Source organism: Oncorhynchus mykiss, chromosome 15 (assembly GCF_057628025.1).
Source record: "Oncorhynchus mykiss isolate SJ-2025 chromosome 15, ASM5762802v1, whole genome shotgun sequence".
Taxonomy (NCBI): Eukaryota; Metazoa; Chordata; class Actinopteri; order Salmoniformes; family Salmonidae; genus Oncorhynchus; species Oncorhynchus mykiss.
Genome location: NC_143036.1, coordinates 15,931,065 through 15,952,306, shown reverse-complemented (window position 1 = coordinate 15,952,306; position 21,242 = coordinate 15,931,065). Strand labels below are relative to the sequence as shown.

The following is a 21,242-nucleotide window of genomic DNA, read 5'->3' as shown; positions in this document are numbered from 1 at the left end:
AAGTTGCATTCTCCCTCCCAATGTCCAACACAACAGAAAACATGGGCATCAATGGAAAAGAGCCTTTATAGAGCAGAAACAGGAAATGCCTTGGTGTGTAATTACAGTCTATTACTTACAGATGTCATCAGACAGACACACAGAGCAGACCATGGCTTTAAGTAGGATAGGAGGGCTGTTATCTAGCATAGTCATAGCTAAAGTATGTCCTCATAGACTAAAATACTGCACTTCCCTTGTCTCCTGACATTCAGGACTATACTGATCCGCAAAGGACTTGCTTTTGAAATATAATTAGTCATATTCAAGAACTGCGAATAAAGACGTCAAGTGGTTTCGCCTGCAGTATCAGTCATGATGAAGGAGAGTGGAAGAAGCCATGCTATTGGGACACAGCTTATGACGTGTCAATTGTGGGCATTTTTTATTAGTGAAAGTTAAAAGCTGGGAAAAGTCTTAGGTGGATCCTTGGGACGTGCAACTCTGACGTTGCCCCATTGAAGTTGAAATGTAAAATGGCTACGGTAAGGGTTAAGGTTAGGTAAGGGTTAAGGTTAAGGATTTAGGCTAGGGACATCCCAAGGAGACCAGATAGCACTAAAAGCGGTTATATTATAGGATCATGTGCAGAAACAACAAATGGATGACAACAGTGGGTACTAGTGTTTCACTTGATTTGGGGTCAGTTTTGAACAAGAGAAGGTGAGTCTCAACTGTGTCTCAGGTCTAACTTCCAGTGTGTACCCATTCAGCAGAGCTCCAAGCACAATGTTATGTTATGTTCAATTCCCGGGAAGTAACAACTCAGAAGCATTTGTTTCACTAAACAGGGGTAATGTTTATTTTCGCTAGTGAGACACCTTGAGGAGAAAATGCTCACTTCCTTGGTGATGTTCAGCTTTCAAGAAACCCCTCTGTTACACCAAGCAGCAAATGGGCAGCAGGCTGAAGTCACTCCTAACCACTGATCTATGATCAGATATATATTTCACCCCCCTCACGGTTTAGGTTAGGGTGTGGGGTAAAGTATCTGATCCCAGATCTGTGGTTAATGGTAACTTCTACCTGGAGCGTTATAGAGTTCTTCAGAGACAGAGAGCCTGGGGCCTGCTCAGTGAGGTGAAACATTACCCAACGTTGCAGATGGAAACAGAATGTATAGAGCTGACAAGATTCCCTGATTCCCAACATAACAGAGAATCCTATCTACTCTACACAATGCATTTGCTATCTGAATGTTGTGTAACGTTGAAGCCTCCTGAACAGGCCCCAGCTTTAGCCTGAGGTACGGTACAGTACATTAACAACAGAATAAAAGACAAGTTACCGACAGCTACCAAGGCGACAGCTACCAAGGCGACTGTTACCGCAGAGCAGATTTCTCCTCAGACAAATGCACTTCAGAGTTACATAATAATCATGAGAAATTAAACAAATATGTGCATTACCTGCCGTTCACCCAGCTCACTACATCATCCACCTCATCGTTTGATACACAGAAACAGATGCAGAAATAAAGGGGCGGGAGTAAGGGCCGGGTTCGTCTAATGATTGGCATTATTTTGGGCGTGTCCTGTCATTTCTCTCACCTGTCAATCAATCACAAGCCGAGTGCAGATTCAAGTAAATGATTTTGTTACACATTATACCTTTTTTAATCTTGTCTGAAGGTGCTGAAGTTCATGGGGGGAGGGGAACTACATTTTTCGTCCCCAAAATTTGGGAGGTATTAAAAACAAAAAACGACAACTAATCTGGTGAAAGCCTCAGAAAAAGCAACTACACTGGTTAGTCAGTTAGTTATAACAAACAGAAGTCCAGAGAGAAAGTGATTTTAGAGAGTTATTGGAGAGTTAAGGGTATTGGTAGAGGCTGTTTTAGAAGGACTGAAAGTGCTTTTAGAGAGTTATTGGAGAGTTAAGGGTATTGGTAGAGGCTGTTTTAGAAGGACTGAAAGTGCTTTAAGAGAGTTATTAGAGAGTTCAGGGTATTGGTAGAGGCTGTTTTAGAAGGACTGAAAGTGCTTTAAGAGAGTTATTAGAGAGTTCAGGGTATTGGTAGAGGCTGTTTTAGAAGGACTGAAAGTGAGTAATGTTCTTTCCTTTTTTTCCCCAGACAGGAACACTGGGGTACATCACCAGAGAACTGATACAGGCGAGTCCGTCGTCGTGTTCAAGTCACGAGATACGACGTCGTCGTCTTGTTGTTGTTGTCTTCAGCAGAAAAGATGGCAAAACCCTTAGTTTCCGTGTGGTTAGGCTAATTATTTAAGGTCCTATGTCATTTTTGCCTTCTAGTAGGGAGTTCTCTGTATGGTTACTGTTGATTTCTATTCCGCTCCTGAGGAAAGAAAGAGAGAGAGGGGAAAATAAACCAAATTAGAGGATGCATAAGTGGGAGGGGGGGAAAAACACATGGAATGCTGTTAGAAAACATCCTCAGGGAAATTAGTATTTTTTTGACTGAATCGCTTGTCCTCTGTTTATGTGATAAAAGCTCAGTGATGCAAGACATTGCAAGTTAAACATCTAAGGGCCAAATCCCCAAGGAACATACATGCACTTCACTTCAACATTTGTGTCTGTCACACAGTGGTGTCAACTGAAGAGTTCTACCAAGATTAGTTCTTGCTTGTGGAACTCTGAGTGACGATTCAAACTCTCCTTTCTTTCAAAGGCTAGTTTCTGTAACTGTAATCCTCATAATGGCTGAGTGTTCCCTTAACTGTTAATGATGACGAGTGACTGATTTTCACCAGCTGATGACGACTAGGGCTGAGAGCATGGGCAGACCAGCTGATGACGAGGGCTGAGAGCATGGGCAGACCAGCTGATGACGACTAGGGCTGAGAGCATGGGCAGACCAGCTGATGACGACTAGGGCTGAGAGCATGGGCAGACCAGCTGATGGCGACTAGGGCTGAGAGCATGGGCAGACCAGCTGATGACGACTAGGGCTGAGAGCATGGGCAGACCAGCTGATGACGACTAGGGCTGAGCGCATGGGCAGACCAGCTCATGATGACTAGGGCTGAGAGCATGGGCAGACCAGCTGGCTGGAGTGTATACAGACATATTCAAGCTCTCCCTATACCAGTCTGTTGTCCCCACTTGCTTCAAGATGTCCATCATTGTTCCTATATCCAGGAAAGCAAAGGTAACTGAACTAAATGACTATCGTAGCACTCCCTTCTGTCATCATGAAGTGCTTTGAGAGGCTACTTAAGGATCATATCACTTCCACCTTACTCGCCGCCCTAGACCAACTTCAGTTAGCATATTACCGCAACAAATCCACAATGACACAATCGCCATTGCACTGCACACTGCCTTATTCCAACTGGACAAGAGGAATACCTATGTAAGAATGCTGTTTATTGACTACAGCTCAGTATTCAACACCATAGAACCCTCCAAGCTCATCACGAAGTACAGAGCCCTGGGACGAAACACTTCCCTCTGCAACTGGATCCTGGACTTCCTGACGGGCCATCCCCGGGTGGAGAAGGTAGGAAAAAACACTTCCACTACACTGATCCTCAACACAGGGGCCCCACAAGGGTGCGTGCTCAGCCCCCTCCTGTACTTCCTGTTCACTCATGACTGTGTGGCCACGCACGTCTCCAACTAAATCATCAAGTTTGCTAACAATATAACAGTGATAGGCCCGATTACCAACAATGACAAGACTGACAAGAGTGGTGGCAGGAAAATAAACTCTCCCTCAACGTCAAGAAAACAAAAGGAGATGATTGTGGACTTCAGGAGATAATGTTGACGAAGCCACAGTGGAGAGGGTGAAACGCTTTAGGGCAGTCTCTGACTAAAATAATTATTGGTCGACCGAGTCTTCCTGTTCTCTCGACCAATCAATTGGTCAAATGTTTAAATTTATATTTCCATATAGAGACATGTGTTTGAATAAAATCTAAAGTTTGGAGAATGACACAAATATTAATTTCCACAACGTTTGCTGCTTCAGTGTCTTTAGATATTTTTGTCAGATGTTACTATGGAATACTGAAGTATAATTACAAGCATTTCATAAGTGTCAAAGGCTTTTATTGACAATTACATGAAGTTGATGCAAAGAATCAATATTTGCATTGTTTACCCTTCTTTTTCAAGACCTCTGCAATCTGCCCTAGCATGCTGTCAATTAACTTCTGAGCCACATCCTGACTGATGGCAGCCCATTCTTGCATAATCAATGCTTGGAGTTTGTCAGAATTTGTGGGTTTTTGTTTGTCCACCCGCCTCTTGAGGATTGACCACAAGTTCTCAATGGGATTAAGGTCTGGGGAGTTTCCTGGCCATGGACCCAAAATATTGATGTTTTGTTCCCAGACCCACTTAGTTATCACTTTTGCCTTATGGCAAGGTGCTCCATCATGCTGTAAAAGGCATTGTTCGTCACCAAACTGTTCCTGGATGGTTGGGAGAAGTTGCGCTCGGAGGATGTGTTGGTACCAGTCTTTATTCATGGCTGTGTTCTTAGGCAAAATTGTGAGTGAGGCCACTCCCTTGGCTGAGAAGCAACCCCACACATGAATAGTCTTAGGATGCTTTACTGTTGGCATGACACAGGACTGATGGTAGCCCTCACCTTGTCTTCTCCGGACAAGCTTTTTTCTGGATGCCCCAAACAATCGGAAAGGGGATTCATCAGAGAAAATGACTTTACCCCAGTCCTCAGCAGTCCAATCCCAGTACCTTTTGCAGAATATCAGTCTGTCCCTGATGTTTTTCCTGGAGAGAAGTGGCTTCTTTGCTGCCCTTCTTGACACCAGGCCATCCTCCAAAAGTCTTTGCCTCACTGTGCGTGCAGATGCACTCACACCTGCCTGATGCCATTCCTGAGCAAGCTCTATACTGGTGGTGCCCCGATCCCGCAGCTGAATCAACTTAAGGAGACGGTCCTGGCGCTTGCTGGACTTTCTTGGGTGCCCTGAAGCCTTCTTCACAACAATTGAACTGCTCTCCTTGAAGTTCTTAATGATTCAATAAATGTTTGATTTAGGTGCAATCTTACTGGCAGCAATATCCTTGCCCGTGAAGCACTTTTTGTGCAAAGTAATGATGACGGCACATGTTTCTTTGCAGGCAACAATGGTTGACAGAGGAAGAACAATGATTCCAAGCACCACCCTCCTTTTGAAGCTTCCAGTCTGTTATTCGAACTCAATCAGCATGACAGAGTGATCTCCAGCCTTGTCCTTGTCAACACTCACACCTGTGTTAACGAGAGAATCACTGAGATGATGTCAGCTGGTCCTTTTGGGCAGGGCTGTAATGCAGTGGAAATGTTTTTTGGAATTAATTGCAATTCATCTGATCACTCTTCATTACATTCTGGAGTATATGCAAATTGCCATCATACAAACTGAGGCAGCAGACTTTGTGAAAATGTATACTTTTGGCCACGACTGTACATATGCACTGTGCTTGTCTGATGCTTTTAGCACACTGTTTGATTAAATAATTAAGACACAAATGACTCAAGAAAGAGCCCGATGGTCACTCTGTAAAAATAATTTACAGTGAGTGTCTGTGTGATAGGCACACGTTGTCTCGCTCTCCTCCCTAATGCCACGAAAAGGTACCACAGCACAGCGTTTATTGTGCTGTCTGTGCTGAAGCTGCAAATCATTTCAGCCATTTAGTTTCTTACTTGTTTCTGACTGAAAAGTTCTGTTACCGAAATCCCTAATTTCCTCAAGAAAAACATTCCCTATTCGCTCAACCCTTGCTCTCTTTACGTGAAACATGTAAGCATCGCATGCATGTGACCAATAAGGCCTGACCTATAGTCTGTCATAATCACATCAATAAATGAGTTATAACAAACTCCCAACACAGTAACCCGGATGTAAAAGGGGACATGAAAAATAAACTTGAAACGGGCAAATGTTTACTGGTTGCTCAGGAGGGAAAGAGGAAGTCAGATCTGTGGAAGACATTTGACTTGATGAAGAAAATGAGAGGGTATAAAGAGCGAGAGCTGCGTGCATATTGTGTGTGACAAACCGGTGCAGTTAGATTACAATATTATATTTCTGCCTGTTTGGAACAGCGAACACTAAATACATGATAAGTAATACCAGTCTGTTCTAATGAAACCATTTTTAAAAAGCCTTTATTACAGCATAGAAAAGATTAAAAACAGCCAAAACTTTGAAATTGCTTTATCTGACATTTTTCCGTTGCATGAGGCTTGGTGCTCACGCTTTGCCTACTCAGCAAACAGATGCTGTGGCTATAATTCATCATCGTGCAGTATTCAATGTGGAACTGCTCATCTATTTAGAACATTCCAAAGAACAAGCAGAATAAACTAAACGTCGAACGTCTGTATATCAAAAATAAAACCCATTTTGGTTTGTAACCCTGAAAAAAAATGGCCTTTGAACTCACCAAATTGAGCTTCCTGTGTATACAGTATACCGTATTCTAATCAAGGTTCATCCTATATAACTACTGCTGTACACAGCTTTTCTATTCATATACTGTCTAAACACCCCATACACATCTGACATCGCTCATTCTGATATTTTTCCATTTTTATTTTGGGGATTTGTTTTGTATTGTTCGGTATTACTGCAGTGTTGGAGCTAGAAAACTATTTCTCCCCTCTCCTTCCGCAAATACACCCCTGCTGATCATATCTCTGGTTGTGCTGGATGTTTGTGCTTTATTGACTCCATGGAGCCATAAGAAATGCAGGCCTGTAAGTTTACTCCCACAACCATTAATTTACTGACATACACAAATACTGGCCTAGCTGCAGTGCATTTCTCTCCCTCGCTCACACGCATGCAGTGGTCAGTGTCTGTAGGCACAGCAGGGGAAGGCCCCAGTGAGACCTGGGCCTCCAGTGTAACTCCATCAAAATAGAGAGGCCACTGTCTGGGGCTGGAGGCTGACCTGTTCTGGGTGGCTGGGGAAACAAAGGCCTCCACAGCATGTCTGTGTCCACCTAATGCCACCCACTCACGTCCACCCACTCACATCCACTAGAGATGGACATGAGTACAAGTTCTTGAACAGATGTCAAAGCTCGGTCTTTAAACAGAGATGCCTTTTTTTCGTGCTGTACAATTATTTGGTGGAATATGCTTTGTGGCTGCCCGAATGGGCAAGTGAAATGTTCTCATGGAGACAACGTTTATTAGCTTTTACTCTCGTGTTCCATTTGTACATTTGCGGGGCACAGCAAAACATGACATAAATAACACAGTGCACACAGCTGTTCTCCCTAAATTCCATTTCCCCTCAGTGTCTCATTCACTCAATTGCATTCCGACCGCTCCCTCCCGTTAGGCCGACAGAAATGAAATGCCTATAAAAACGTATCTAACCGATGGGACACACAAGCTATATTCTTTGTCAAATGATGACAGTTCAATCGCAAATTCGAAACGGACTGGTTGATTAAAGTAGAAAAATCTGTTCCAACAACGCGCTGTAGTTTTGGATTCATTGCGTCCCATCTGCTTTCCACTTAAGATACTTTGTGAACTGCTAGTGCCATTTAGAATTGGTTAGCCTAGGCTATAACCCACCCTAAATATAGACAGGTTCCACTCTGAAAATAGGCAAAAAGATTAGTTTGATAAAGACAAAGAGTGTATTTTTCATCAGAATCATTAAGCATTGCCTACTCAGCAAACAGGTGCTGTGGCCATAATTCATCACCATGCAGTATTCAATGTGGAATTGTTCATCTATTTAAAAAATTCCAAAGAATGGATAGAATACACTAAATCGAATGTCTGTATATCGAAAATAAAACCAATTTTGGTTTGTAACCCTGAAAAAAATGGTCTTTCAACTCGCCAAATTGAGCCCTGTTTGAAATGATCACTGAAAATATCTGCCTCAGGCACAAGATGTGCATCACTTCACACTGGCAACATTTTCATTTAGAAAAATATTCTGTTCTATTTTAGTCATGTTTTTTAATTTTTTTAACTATACAATAGGTGTGTCTTGAATGTTATAAGGGCTCGAGAAATAAGAGTGTATTGTCTGCTAAAATAACAAAACAAGGCTGTCATTGCACAGCCATAGGCTTCTACAAGCAGTAGCCACCTCAGCAGTGGCTCCTGCTTGTAGAAGCCTATGGCTGTGCAATGACAGCCTTGTTTTGTTTATATATACATATATATATATATATATACGTATATACAGTGGGGCAAAAAAAGTATTACATACATATAAATATATATACATATAAATATACATATATGTGTATTTCATATATACATACACATATCTATATATATATATCTATATATATATATATACAAAAAAGTATTACATACATATATATATATACACACATACACACACATACATATATGTATATATACATATACACAGTGGGGCAAAAAAGTATTTAGTCAGCCACCAATTGTGCAAGTTCTCCCACTTAAAAACATGAGAGAGGCCTGTAATTTTCATCATAGGTACACTTCAACTATGACAGACAAAATGAGAAAAAAAATCCAGAAAATCACATTGTAGGTTTTTTATGAATTTATTTGCAAATTATGGTGGTGAATAAGTATTTGGTCAATAACAAAAGTTTATCTCAATACTTTGTTATATACCCTTTGTTGGCAATGACAGAGGTCAAACGTTTTCTGTAAGTCTTCACAAGGTTTTCACACACTGTTGCTGGTATTTTGGCCCATTCCTCCATGCAGATCTCCTCTAGAGCAGTGATGTTTTGGGGCTGTTGCTGGGCAACACGGACTTTCAACTCCCTCCAAAGATTTTCTATGGGGTTGAGATCTGGAGACTGGCTAGGCCACTCCAGGACCTTGAAATGCTTCTTACGAAGCCACTCCTTCGTTGCCATTCTTTGTGTTTGGGATCATTGTCATGCTGAAAGACCCAGCCACATTTCATCTTCAATGCCCTTGCTGATGGAAGGAGGTTTTCAATCAAAATCTCACGATACATGGCCCCATTCATTCTTTCCTTTACACGGATCAGTCGTCCTGGTCCCTTTGCAGAAAAACAGCCCCAAAGCATGATGTTTCCACCCCCATGCTTCACAGTAGGTATGGTGTTCTTTGGATGCAACTCAGCATTCTTTGCCCTCCAAACACAACAAGTGAGTTTTTACCAAAAGGTTATATTTTAGTTTCATCTGACCATATGACATTCTCCCAATCTTCTTCTGGATCCTCCAAATGCTCTCTAGCAAACTTCAGACGGGCCTGGACATTTACTGGCTTAAGCAGGGGGACACGTCTGGCACTGCAGGATTTGAGTCCCTGGCGGCGTAGTGTGTTCCTGATGGTAGGCTTTGTTACTTTGGTCCCAGCTCTCTGCAGGTCATTCACTAGGTCTCCCGGTGTGGTTCGTGGTTCTGGGATTTTTGCTCACTGTTCTTGTGATAATTTTGACCCCACTGGGTGAGATCTTGCGTGGAGCCCCAGATCGAGGGAGATTATCAGTGGTCTTGTAAGTCTTCCATTTCCTAATAATTGCTCCCACAGTTGATTTCTTCAAACCAAGCTGCTTACCTATTGCAGATTCAGTCTTCCCAGCCTGGTGCAGGTCTACAATTTTGTTTCTGGTGTCCTTTGACAGCTCTTTGGACTTGGCCATAGTGGAGTTTGGAGTGTGACTGTTTGAAGTTGTGGACAGGTGTCTTTTATACTGATAACAAGTTCAAACAGGTGCCATTAATACAGGTAACGAGTGGAGGACAGAGGAGCCTCTTAAAGAAGAAGTTACAGGTCTCTGAGAGCAAGAAATCTGACTTGTTTGTAGGTGACCAAATACTTATTTTCCACCATAATTTGCAAATAAATTCATTAAAAATCCTACAATGTGATTTTCTGGATTTTTTCTCCTCATTTTGTCTGTCATATATATATATATATACACAGTGCCTTGCGAAAGTATTCGGCCCCCTTGAACTTTGCGACCTTTTGCCACATTTCAGGCTTCAAACATAAAGATATAAAACTGTATTTTTTTTGTGATGAATCAACAACAAGTGGGACACAATTATGGAGTGGAACGACATTTATTGGATATTTCAAACTTTTTTAACAAATCAAAAACTGAAAAATTGGGCGTGCAAAATTATTCAGCCCCTTTACTTTCAGTGCAGCAAACTCTCTCCAGAAGTTCAGTGAGGATCTCTGAATGATCCAATGTTGACCTAAATGACTAATGATGATAAATACAATCCACCTGTGTGTAATCAAGTCTCCGTATAAATGCACCTGCACTGTGATAGTCTCAGAGGTCCGTCAAAAGCGCAGAGAGCATCATGAAGAACAAGGAACACACCAGGCAGGTCCGAGATACTGTTGTGAAGAAGTTTAAAGCCGGATTTGGATACAAAAGGATCATTTCTTAAAGATATCCATAAAAAGTGTTGTTTAAAGTTTGCCACAAGCCACCTGGGGGAGACACCAAACATGTGGAAGAAGGTGCTCTGGTCAGATGAAACCAAAATTGAACTTTTTGGCAACAATGCAAAACGTTATGTTTGGCGTAAAAGCAACACAGCTCATCACCCTGAACACACCATCCCCACTGTCAAACATGGTGGTGGCAGCATGATGGTTTGGGCCTGCTTTTCTTCAGCAGGGACAGGGAAGATGGTTAAAATTGATGGGAAGATGGATGGAGCCAAATACAGGACCATTCAGGAAGAAAACCTGATGGAGTCTGCAAAAGACCTGAGACTGGGACGGAGATTTGTCTTCCAACAAGACAATGATCCAAAACATAAAGCAAAATCTACAATGGAATGGTTCAAAAATAAACATATCCAGGTGTTAGAATGGCCAAGTCAAAGTCCAGACCTGAATCCAATCGAGAATCTGTGGAAAGAACTGAAAACTGCTGTTCACAAATGCTCTCCATTCAACCTCACTGAGCTTGAGCTGTTTTGCAAGGAGGAATGGGAAAAAATGTCAGTCTCTCGTTGTGCAAAACTGATAGAGACATACCCCAAGCGACTTACAGCTGTAATCGCAGCAAAAGGTGGCGCTACAAAGTATTAACTTAAGGGGGCTGAATAATTTTGCACGCCCAATTTTTCAGTTTTTGATTTGTTAAAAAAGTTTGAAATATCCAATAAATGTCATTCCACTTCATGATTGTGTCCCACTTGTTGTTGATTCTTCACAAAAAAATACAGTTTTATATCTTTATGTTTGAAGCCTGAAATGTGGCAAAAGGTCGCAAAGTTCAAGGGGGCCGAATACTTTCGCAAGACACTGTATATATGTGGCAATTTAACAATTAGGATTTGTTATCTGTAATGGTTATGATTAATTAGGCATTGGTGCGATCTGTTGGCATATAGATAAAATGTACACATTTTTTCTTTCAGTCGTGTAAATCGGAAAAATGTCATGCGAGTTCTCCAGTCTCAAAATGTATAGAACGCCCATCCCTAACATCAACTCACCCACATCCACCCACCCACTCACATCCACCTACCTACTCACATCCACCCACCCACCTACCTACCTACTCACATCCACCCACCCACCTACTCACATCCACCCACCCACCTACTCACATCCACCCACCCACCTACTCACATCCACCCACCCACCTACTCACATCCACCCACCCACCTACTCACATCCATCCACCCACCTACTCACATCCATCCACCCACCTACTCACATCCATCCACCCACCTACTCACATCCACCCACCCACCTACTCACATCCACCCACCCACCTACTCACATCCACCCACCCACCTACTCACATCCACCCACCCACCTACTCACATCCACCCACCCACCTACTGAACTCATGCACTGAAGGGTTAACTTGGGGGACTGCCATATTGACACTGACACACACATCCCACAGACAACATTGACAACATTGACAAACACACCTGTGCAAATATTTCAATCTACTGATCTAGGTCTATACTGTTCATCCTGTATACTGTCTCAGTCTCCACAGTTAACTTAGCATTGTTAGCTTCAAGCCTCGGAGATGACATGCTACAGACCACTCCACTTGACAGCCCTCAGAGTGAGAGGAGATAGGCCTAACAATGTGGGTCAATTAACCTGGTCAGGCTGGGGAAAGTGAGCCAGCGAGGGTTCTGTCAGGACCTGTGTTGTCATGTAGAGGGGTCAGGGCTACAACAGCAGAGCCTCTCACCTGCCCCACACTAGGCTACACAGCGCTATCTCAGCAACCGTCAAAACACACTTCCTACTAACAAGTTGTTTCAGTGCTCCTGAAAACCTGGACTTCAAATATTATGATAAAGAAAGGGAAGGAGCGCGAGAGAGAGAGAGAAAAGAACAGAGAGCGAGAGAGAGAAAAGAACAGAGAGAGAAAATGACAAATAGAGAGAGAAAATGAGAATGAGAAAATGAGAGAGAGGGGAAGGAGAAAGAGAGCAGGTTGCCTGCTCTAATACCCTGAAATATAAAACAGTTGAACCATGTTGAAACATAACCCAGAAATTCCCAGTGAAACACATTAGGCACACAGGGTGGAGCTGGGCTGATGGAGAGAACAGCTAATGAAGCAAGAGGAGCCTGTGTTTGCCAGAGGCCTGGTGTTCAAAGGTAGATAAGAGCCACTTCTGCCTTTGTCTGAGGGGAGGTATGTGAGGAATGCAGCCTGTTTCAGGAAACCCCTATGTGTCCCACTCTCCAGATCACTCTCACAGAAGCACACAGCCACACAAGATGGCTGCCTCATCAGACAGGGTTTCCTGGTTGGACCCAAGCAGACCCACTGGTGGGCAAAGATGGTAGTGATGATGGTCTGATGACAGGCCTGAGGGACGGGCTGCTAATTCCACACATCAACCTACCTCACCACCATGGAGTAATGACCCTGGTAGAACCCACCACCATGGATTAATAACACTGGTAGAACCCGCCACCATGGAGTAATAACACTGGTAGAACCCAGCACCATGGAGTAATAACACTGGTAGAACCCACCACCATGGAGTAATGACCCTGGTAGAACCCACCACCATGGAGTAATGACACTGGTAGAACCCACCACCATGGAGTAATGACACTGGTAGAACCCACCACCATGGAGTAATAACACTGGTAGAACCCACCACCATGGATTAATAACACTGGTAGAACCCACCACCATGGAGTAATAACACTGGTAGAACCCACCACCATGGAGTAATAACACTGGTAGAACCCACCACCATGGAGTAATGACCCTGGTAGAACCCACCAACATGGAGTCATGACACTGGTAGAACCCACCACCATGGAGTAATGACACTGGTAGAACCCACCACCATGGAGTAATGACACTGGTAGAACCCACCACCATGGAGTAATGACACTGGTAGAACCCACCTCCATGGAGTAATGACACTGGTAGAACCCAGCACCATGGAGTAATGACACTGGTAGAACCCACCACCATGGAGTAATGACACTGGTAGAACCCACCACCATGGAGTAATGACACTGGTAGAACCCACCACCATGGAGTAATGACACTGGTAGAACCCACCACCATGGAGTAATGACACTGGTAGAACCCACCACCATGGAGTAATGACACTGGTAGAACACACAACCATGGAGTAATGACACTGGTAGAACCCACCACCATGGAGTTATGACCCTGGTAGAACCCACCACCATGGAGTAATGACACTGGTAGAACCCACCACCATGGAGTAATGACACTGGTAGAACCCACCACCATGGAGTAATAACACTGGTAGAACACACCTCCATGGAGTAATGACACTGGTAGAACCCACCTCCATGGAGTAATGACACTGGTAGAACCCACCACCATGGAGTAATGACCCTGGTAGAACCCACCACCATGGAGTAATGACACTGGTAGAACCCACCACCATGGAGTAATAACACTGGTAGAACCCACCACCATGGAGTAATAACACTGGTAGAACCCACCACCATGGATTAATAACACTGGTAGAACCCACCACCATGGAGTAATAACACTGGTAGAACCCACCACCATGGAGTAATAACACTGGTAGAACCCACCACCATGGAGTAATAACACTGGTAGAACCCACCTCCATGGAGCAATGACACTGGTAGAACCCAGCACCATGGAGTAATGACACTGGTAGAACCCACCACCATGGAGTAATGACACTGGTAGAACCCACCTCCATGGAGTAATGACACTGGTAGAACCCACCACCATGGTATAATGACACTGGTAGAACCCATCACCATGGAGTAATGACACTGGTAGAACCCACCACCATGGAGTAATGACACTGGTAGAACCCACCACCATGGAGTCATGACACTGGTAGAACCCACCACCATGGAGTCATGACACTGGTAGAACCCACCACCATGGAGTAATGACACTGGTAGAAATTGAACATGGGAGTAATAACACTGGTAGAACCCACCACCATGGAATAATGACACTGGTAGAACCCACCACCATGGAGTAATAACACTGGTAGAACCCACCACCATGGAGTAATGACACTGGTAGAACCCACCACCATGGAATAATGACACTGGTAGAACCCACCACCATGGAGTAATGACACTGGTAGAACCCACCACCATGGAGTAATGACACTGGTAGAACCCACCACCATGGAGTAATGACACTGGTAGAACCCACCACCATGGAGTAATGACACTGGTAGAACCCACCACCATGGAGTAATAACACTGGTAGAACCCACCACCATGGAGTAATAACACTGGTAGAACCCACCACCATGGAGTAATGACACTGGTAGAACCCACCTCCAAGGAATAATGACACTGGTAGAACCCACCTCCATGGAGTAATGACACTGGTAGAACCCACCTCCATGGAGTAATGACACTGGTAGAACCCACCACCATGGAGTAATGACACTGGTAGAACCCACCACCATGGAGTAATGACACTGGTAGAACCCACCACCATGGAGTCATGACACTGGTAGAACCCACCACCATGGAGTCATGACACTGGTAGAACCCACCACCATGGAGTCATGACACTGGTAGAAATGGAACATGGGAGTAATAACACTGGTAGAACCCACCACCATGGAGTAATAACACTGGTAGAACCCACCACCACGGAGTAATGACACTGGTAGAACCCACCACCATGGAGTAATGACACTGGTAGAACCCACCACCATGGAGTAATGACACTGGTAGAACCCACCACCATGGAGCAATAACACTGGTAGAACCCACCACCATGGAGTAATAACACTGGTAGAACCCACCACCATGGATTAATAACACTGGTAGAACCCACCACCATGGAGTAATAACACTGGTAGAACCCACCACCATGGAGTAATAACACTGGTAGAACCCACCACCATGGAGTAATAACACTGGTAGAACCCACCACCATGGAGTAATGACACTGGTAGAACCCACCACCATGGAGTAATAACACTGGTAGAACCCACCACCATGGAGTAAAAACACTGGTAGAACCTACCACCATGGAGTAATGACACTGGTAGAACCCACCACCATGGAGTAATGACACTGGTAGAACCCACCACCATGGAGTAATGACACTGGTAGAACCCACCACCATGGAGTAATAACACTGGTAGAACCCACCACCATGGAGTCATGACACTGGTAGAAATGGAACATGGGAGTAATAACACTGGTAGAACCCACCACCATGGAGTAATAACACTGGTAGAACCCACCACCACGGAGTAATGACACTGGTAGAACCCACCACCATGGAGTAATGACACTGGTAGAACCCACCACCATGGAGTAATGACACTGGTAGAACCCACCACCATGGAGCAATAACACTGGTAGAACCCACCACCATGGAGTAATAACACTGGTAGAACCCACCACCATGGATTAATAACACTGGTAGAACCCACCACCATGGAGTAATAACACTGGTAGAACCCACCACCATGGAGTAATAACACTGGTAGAACCCACCACCATGGAGTAATAACACTGGTAGAACCCACCACCATGGAGTAATGACACTGGTAGAACCCACCACCATGGAGTAATAACACTGGTAGAACCCACCACCATGGAGTAAAAACACTGGTAGAACCTACCACCATGGAGTAATGACACTGGTAGAACCCACCACCATGGAGTAATGACACTGGTAGAACCCACCACCATGGAGTAATGACACTGGTAGAACCCACCACCATGGAGTAATAACACTGGTAAAACCCACCACCATGGAGTAATGACACTGGTAGAACCCACCACCATGGAGTAATAACACTGGTAGAACCCACCACCATGGAGTAATAACACTGGTAGAACCCACCACCATGGAGTAATAACACTGGTAAAACCCACCACCATGGAGTAATGACACTGGTAGAACCCACCACCATGGAGTAATAACACTGGTAGAACCCACCACCATGGAGTAATGACTGGTAGAAATGGAACATGGGAGTAATGACACTGGTAAAAATGGAACATGGGAGTAATGACACTGGTAGAAATGGAACATGGGAGTAATAACACTGGTAGAACCCACCACCATGGAGTAATAACACTGGTAGAAATGGAACATGGGAGTAGACGTAGAGGCCTATGAACTAACACCTCCGATGATAGACACTGACCAGTACTACACTGTGTGACAGATGGTCACTAGTCAGTCAAACTCATATAGACACTCTGCTGCTGTCAGCTGATACGATAGGGGGTGTGTGTGTGTGTGTGTGTGTGTTATGTGTGTCAGCAGCACGGTTCTCTCACCCTCCGCAGGGCCTCTTCCTCCTCCTGGCGGTTCTCATAATGTGCAAAGTCATCAAAGATTGAGGTGGTATGCTTGAAAGTTGCGATAATTTTAAGCACTTGCTTGGCCTTCTCCAGAGGCACCTCCTGAGTGTCCCTGGAGTTGGTGACGGGCTTGTTGTCATTGTTCTCCAGCCTGATGTGCCTCAACTGGTTGTTGGGCACGTCCTTCACAAACGCCCACTTCACCTCAAACTTGCCCTTCCACTTGTCCTGAGACCAAACGCCTGCGTAGGAGTTGTAATCCACAGGCGAGCGCATCTCCGCCACGCCGCAGAAATGACCACTGCCATTGACGCTGAACAGCAGGTAGAGGGGCCCCTTGGCCCCCAGCGAGCGGTAGGCCCCGTCCAGGCGCTTGTTGCCGTGCTCGGTGCTGCACCAGATGGAGTACTTGATGGAGCGGTGGATGTCGTCCTCAGAGTAGCTCTTGATGATGAACACGCGGCCGTTCTTCAGGTTCCAGTCAAAGTCTTTGGGGTTGTAGTTGTTGAGGGCCCGCAGTTTCTCTAACACGGGGTGCACCTCCCTGGAGCAGGGAGAGGCACTGAGGGGAACCCCACCAACACCCATCCCAAAGCCTTCCGCCCCTCCCTGGTTGAAGGTGCCCCTGTTCCGGGGTGCCACCCAGCGGTTCTGGGGTGGGAGCTGGGAGTGTTGGTGTTGATGCATGGGTTGAGGGGGGCCGGGCTGGGAGGAAAAGTTCTGGTGGGGGTGGGGGTGTTGGTGGGGGTGTGGGGGGCCTGGGGGAATCTGCTGGGGGTGTTGGGGGGACTGGAGCGACTGCAGCTGAAAGGGTTGGTGGTGCTGCTGGTGTTGGTGCTGGTGTTGGGGCTGATGTTGGGGCTGATGTTGGTGGGGCAGAGGGCTCTGCAGCAGGGGCTGGCCCATCAGGGTCTGCTGCACCATGGTCTGAGGGGGCATCATGGTCTGAGCTAAGGGGGGCTTGTTGAGGGAGCCCTTATCATCCCAGGTGCCTATGTTCATGTTGTGCTTGATGGGCGGCGGGGGAATGGTAGGGCCCCCCATCCCCATGTTGGCTTTGGGCTTGACCTTGGGCTGGGGCTTGGCCGGCTTCCTGGCGATGGCCGCCCAGGATGTGGGTTTGGGGGCTGAGGAACTAACCAACGGTGGCATGCTATTGGCCGCCATGCTACTCATGCCCCCGAGGGGCGAGCCGACAGTCTTGGTGACGGCGGCGCCCATGTCCGTTCCCAGTTTTAACCCAGTCATGCCCTGCTCGATGCTGCTCAACACCGGGACCTTACTGAGCTGGGCATCACTGCTGAAGCCCGCCTGTCCGTCAGTTATAGCCCTCCCCAGGGAACTAGGGGTGTAACCATAACTATTACTATAGGCATTGCTCTGTGTGGACTGGCCCTGAGAGACACTGGTGCCCCAGGTGGAATAGTCTGCGTTTCCAGGGAAGAAGTTGAAGCCGTGCTGGCTGAGGAAGGGAGGGGTATTGCCCAGGGCGCCCGGCTGGCTGAACACCCCGTCAGGGATAAAGTGGTGCTCGCCATTGCTCATCTGTCCATAGGTGGTCAGGTAGGGCATGGGGGGGTCCCCCGCAGTGGACCAGGGCGCCTCTCCCAGGGAGTAAGGGAAGCCTATGGAGGGAGCATAGTAGCTGGGCATGTAGGGGTCGGACATTGGTGGGTAGCTGTTATTCTGCAGAAGAGGAGAACAGGGGTCAGTTAATGGATGACCTTAATGATAGAAGCTAAGACAAATCTTGCCCAACTCTCTTCAAAACCGTAACTAAGAAATCAATCAGCGTTCTTCTTAAGGAGCAAGATTGGCTTTCAGTGGAAATTATAGATACCAGCTCTATCAAATGTTTCCCATAGCAACAAGTGAAGACAGCAACAGTTTTATCATAATCTGTCCGTTGTGAACTCTGACAATTATTACAACAACAAGAATGTATTTTATAAGTAAATTGGCGTGGGTGATAGTGGGTTTGTTCTTGGCTACATTTCACTAGAATCCTATAAGACAAAGTAAGCTTGTCCACCCAGGCACAAGATGATGATCACCACCCAGTTTTATTTTTAGTACAAAAAAAAAAATCAACAATAATTCCACTATCAAAAGGTCATTTTTAATCATTTTCAATTTAAAAATGAGTCAGTCATCTGTCAATAGCTCCTCCTTCACGTAGACTACTATACAGTGACTTTAGATTAACACTCTATACACCTTCATATATCACTATAAGACACTATTCTGAGGGTTCATGCCGGTTCAAAAGGCGCAAATAACACATCTATGCTGTGGACTGTCAAGTTGCATGGCTGACAGGCTTGGACACAATGGGTACACTCACTCACCTGATTTGTCTGGCTGCTTAGGTAAGGTTCAAAGTCTTCATCGTTTACTCCATCCTTCTGATGCATTGATCCGTTTTGCACTGGAGAGAAAAAAATTGTTCTTAGGTTATTCTTTAGATGTGATATAACCAAAAAGGTCTCTCGGCTAAAATAAACCATTGTGTTTAACAGATCTATAAACTAATAATAAACAGCTGATAAACCCCCTTATATTGCCTTTAAGTAGTTGGGGTAGAACAATACCCAATAATATGACAGGCACAGTGGTGTATAGGTAGGTATATTTGGTTAGTTGACCTACTTTTGACTGATGACACCAGGTCACCAAAATGTGGTGGAAGAGTGATGAAAGCAGTGATTTAATTACACTCTTTTGTTATCACAGTTTTCACAAAGCATTTCCTTAGTCAGACAACATTTTGACTGCCATCAAACTCCACAACAACCATGCAATAGTAAAATAATACGGTGACAGGAATACCTTTATTTCCTTGTCCTTTGGGTCTCTGACATCAGAATAGGCAAGTGCAAAAAAAAGAGAGAAAAGAGATGCATCAGATTTAGCATATTAGGTCAATGTTTGATAGGGAGAAGAGTGATGGTAGCATTCATGCAAGATGAGCTAGGCCTAGGCTACTGAATTACAAACAATGATTCTATACCAGTGGCTGTATATCAAACAAACATTTTAAACACATTCAGGCCTCGACTAGTTTATAGACCTACGGCTTCCTTGTGATTATTGACCGGATGTCAAACGCCCACTGGCATCCAGTAGACGTGCCGCATAGTACAGAATACAGCAACCGGCTCAAGCTGGAGCTTGTTGCCACCGCTGCGCAGCCGGTAGGCTACTCCAAGGTTCGGCCTACATAGCAGCTAATAGCTATCATATATCAAATACTTTTGCCTATGTTATATGGCATGCCTACCACACTGAATGATAGCAGCTGACAAAACGGTTGACAATTTTCAAACTGCAACTAAACATTTCACGACAGTGGGTTGTCAACAATAAGCACCTGATCGACTGTGGTTGCAGACATCCTCCAGGAGCCGAAACGGATTTCTGTTTGCGACTGTCCACGGTTTCCCCTGCTTCTGCACTCTGGTATTTTTCTCTGATCGTCTCGGGTTATCCAATCTCTGTATGTAGAGGCGGTGTTTTTCTCCAGTCGTCAGATCTTTCCCTACAATCTTTTCTCGAGCGCCGAGGATCGCGACTTTGTATCTGTCTGTGGTATTAAATGTTTCCGATCTAGTTGACGTTCGGTTACAATGTATCACTTACTCTGAAACTGCCAGATTGGAATATCCCTTACTCTATTCCACAATGGCGGATGGGCTATTATGCCGCGTTCACAAGCTTGTCGGAACTAGGAAACTTGGAAATGTCCGACTTGCTAACTGGTTGTAGTTCAACTAAATAGCAAGTCGGACATTTCCGAGTTTTCTAGTTCCGACTAGCATTTGAACGCGGCATCTATCTCGCTTCCGTTCTATTGCTCCATGACCTTCCGCCTGTGACGCTCTGAGCCATGTTACTACTATGTCTCAGAAGATTTACCCTTTACTCTACAATACAACATACGTTTGTTTCCCTTGTTAAAATAAATTATGTGTTCACTGTGATGTGACAAACTGTGTCACTTCAGGCATATCTGTCCCTGTCTGCCTGCTCAATATAATCTGAAACGGTCTCTCTGCGAAGCAGACCATTACATGGAATGCCCTGCCTAAAGATCATTTTCATTGCGAATTACATTAATGGAAGGATTCATTTAATAATTTGCCTACCAGCACATACAGGTCTCCTCTCATGGACTTGAATGGCATCCTTTTTATTTAGTATCTTTATTTAACTAGGCAAGTCAGTTAAGAACAACTTTTTATTTTCAATGATGGCCTAGGAACAGGTTAACTGCCTGCTCAGGGGCAGGACGACAGATTTGTACCTTGTCAGCTCGGGGATTTGAACTTGCAACCTTTCAGTTACTAGTCCAACCCTGCCGCCAAATTCCTTGAATGTAAATTGAATTTTCCTGATTTATAAATTGTAGACTATTGTGGATAGATGGGTAGGTGCAATAGCCTTTCTCAAGGTTTGCCACATACAGAGAGTTTGGGAGTTATGT

General features: G+C 44.9%; 1 protein-coding gene across 1 annotated transcript; it reads right to left on the bottom strand.

Annotated features, from left to right (window-relative positions):
* Window positions 1–813: 813 nt before the first annotated feature.
* Window positions 814–20,650, bottom strand: LOC110489655 (YTH domain-containing family protein 3). Its single transcript, XM_036943853.2, has 5 exons — window positions 20,130–20,650; window positions 19,589–19,613; window positions 19,108–19,187; window positions 16,736–18,445; window positions 814–2,340 (listed from the first exon to the last, which is right to left on the bottom strand). Exons 1-5 carry the CDS (start codon window positions 20,151–20,153, stop codon window positions 2,317–2,319), a joined length of 1,863 nt encoding a protein of 620 aa, XP_036799748.2. The 5' UTR covers window positions 20,154–20,650; the 3' UTR covers window positions 814–2,316.
* Window positions 20,651–21,242: the final 592 nt, after the last annotated feature.

What these genes read in the sequence shown, in the direction of transcription:
- LOC110489655 (XM_036943853.2), bottom strand. Translation starts at nt 20,153, where the DNA reads ATGTCTGCAACCACAGTCGATCAG. An exon ending in CTGCAACCACAGTCGATCAG is followed by an intron (nt 19,614 to 20,129) that starts GTGCTTATTGTT and finishes TTCTGATGTCAG; the next exon opens with AGACCCAAAGGACAAGGAAA. An exon ending in TAAGCAGCCAGACAAATCAG is followed by an intron (nt 18,446 to 19,107) that starts GTGAGTGAGTGT and finishes CCTCTTCTGCAG; the next exon opens with AATAACAGCTACCCACCAAT.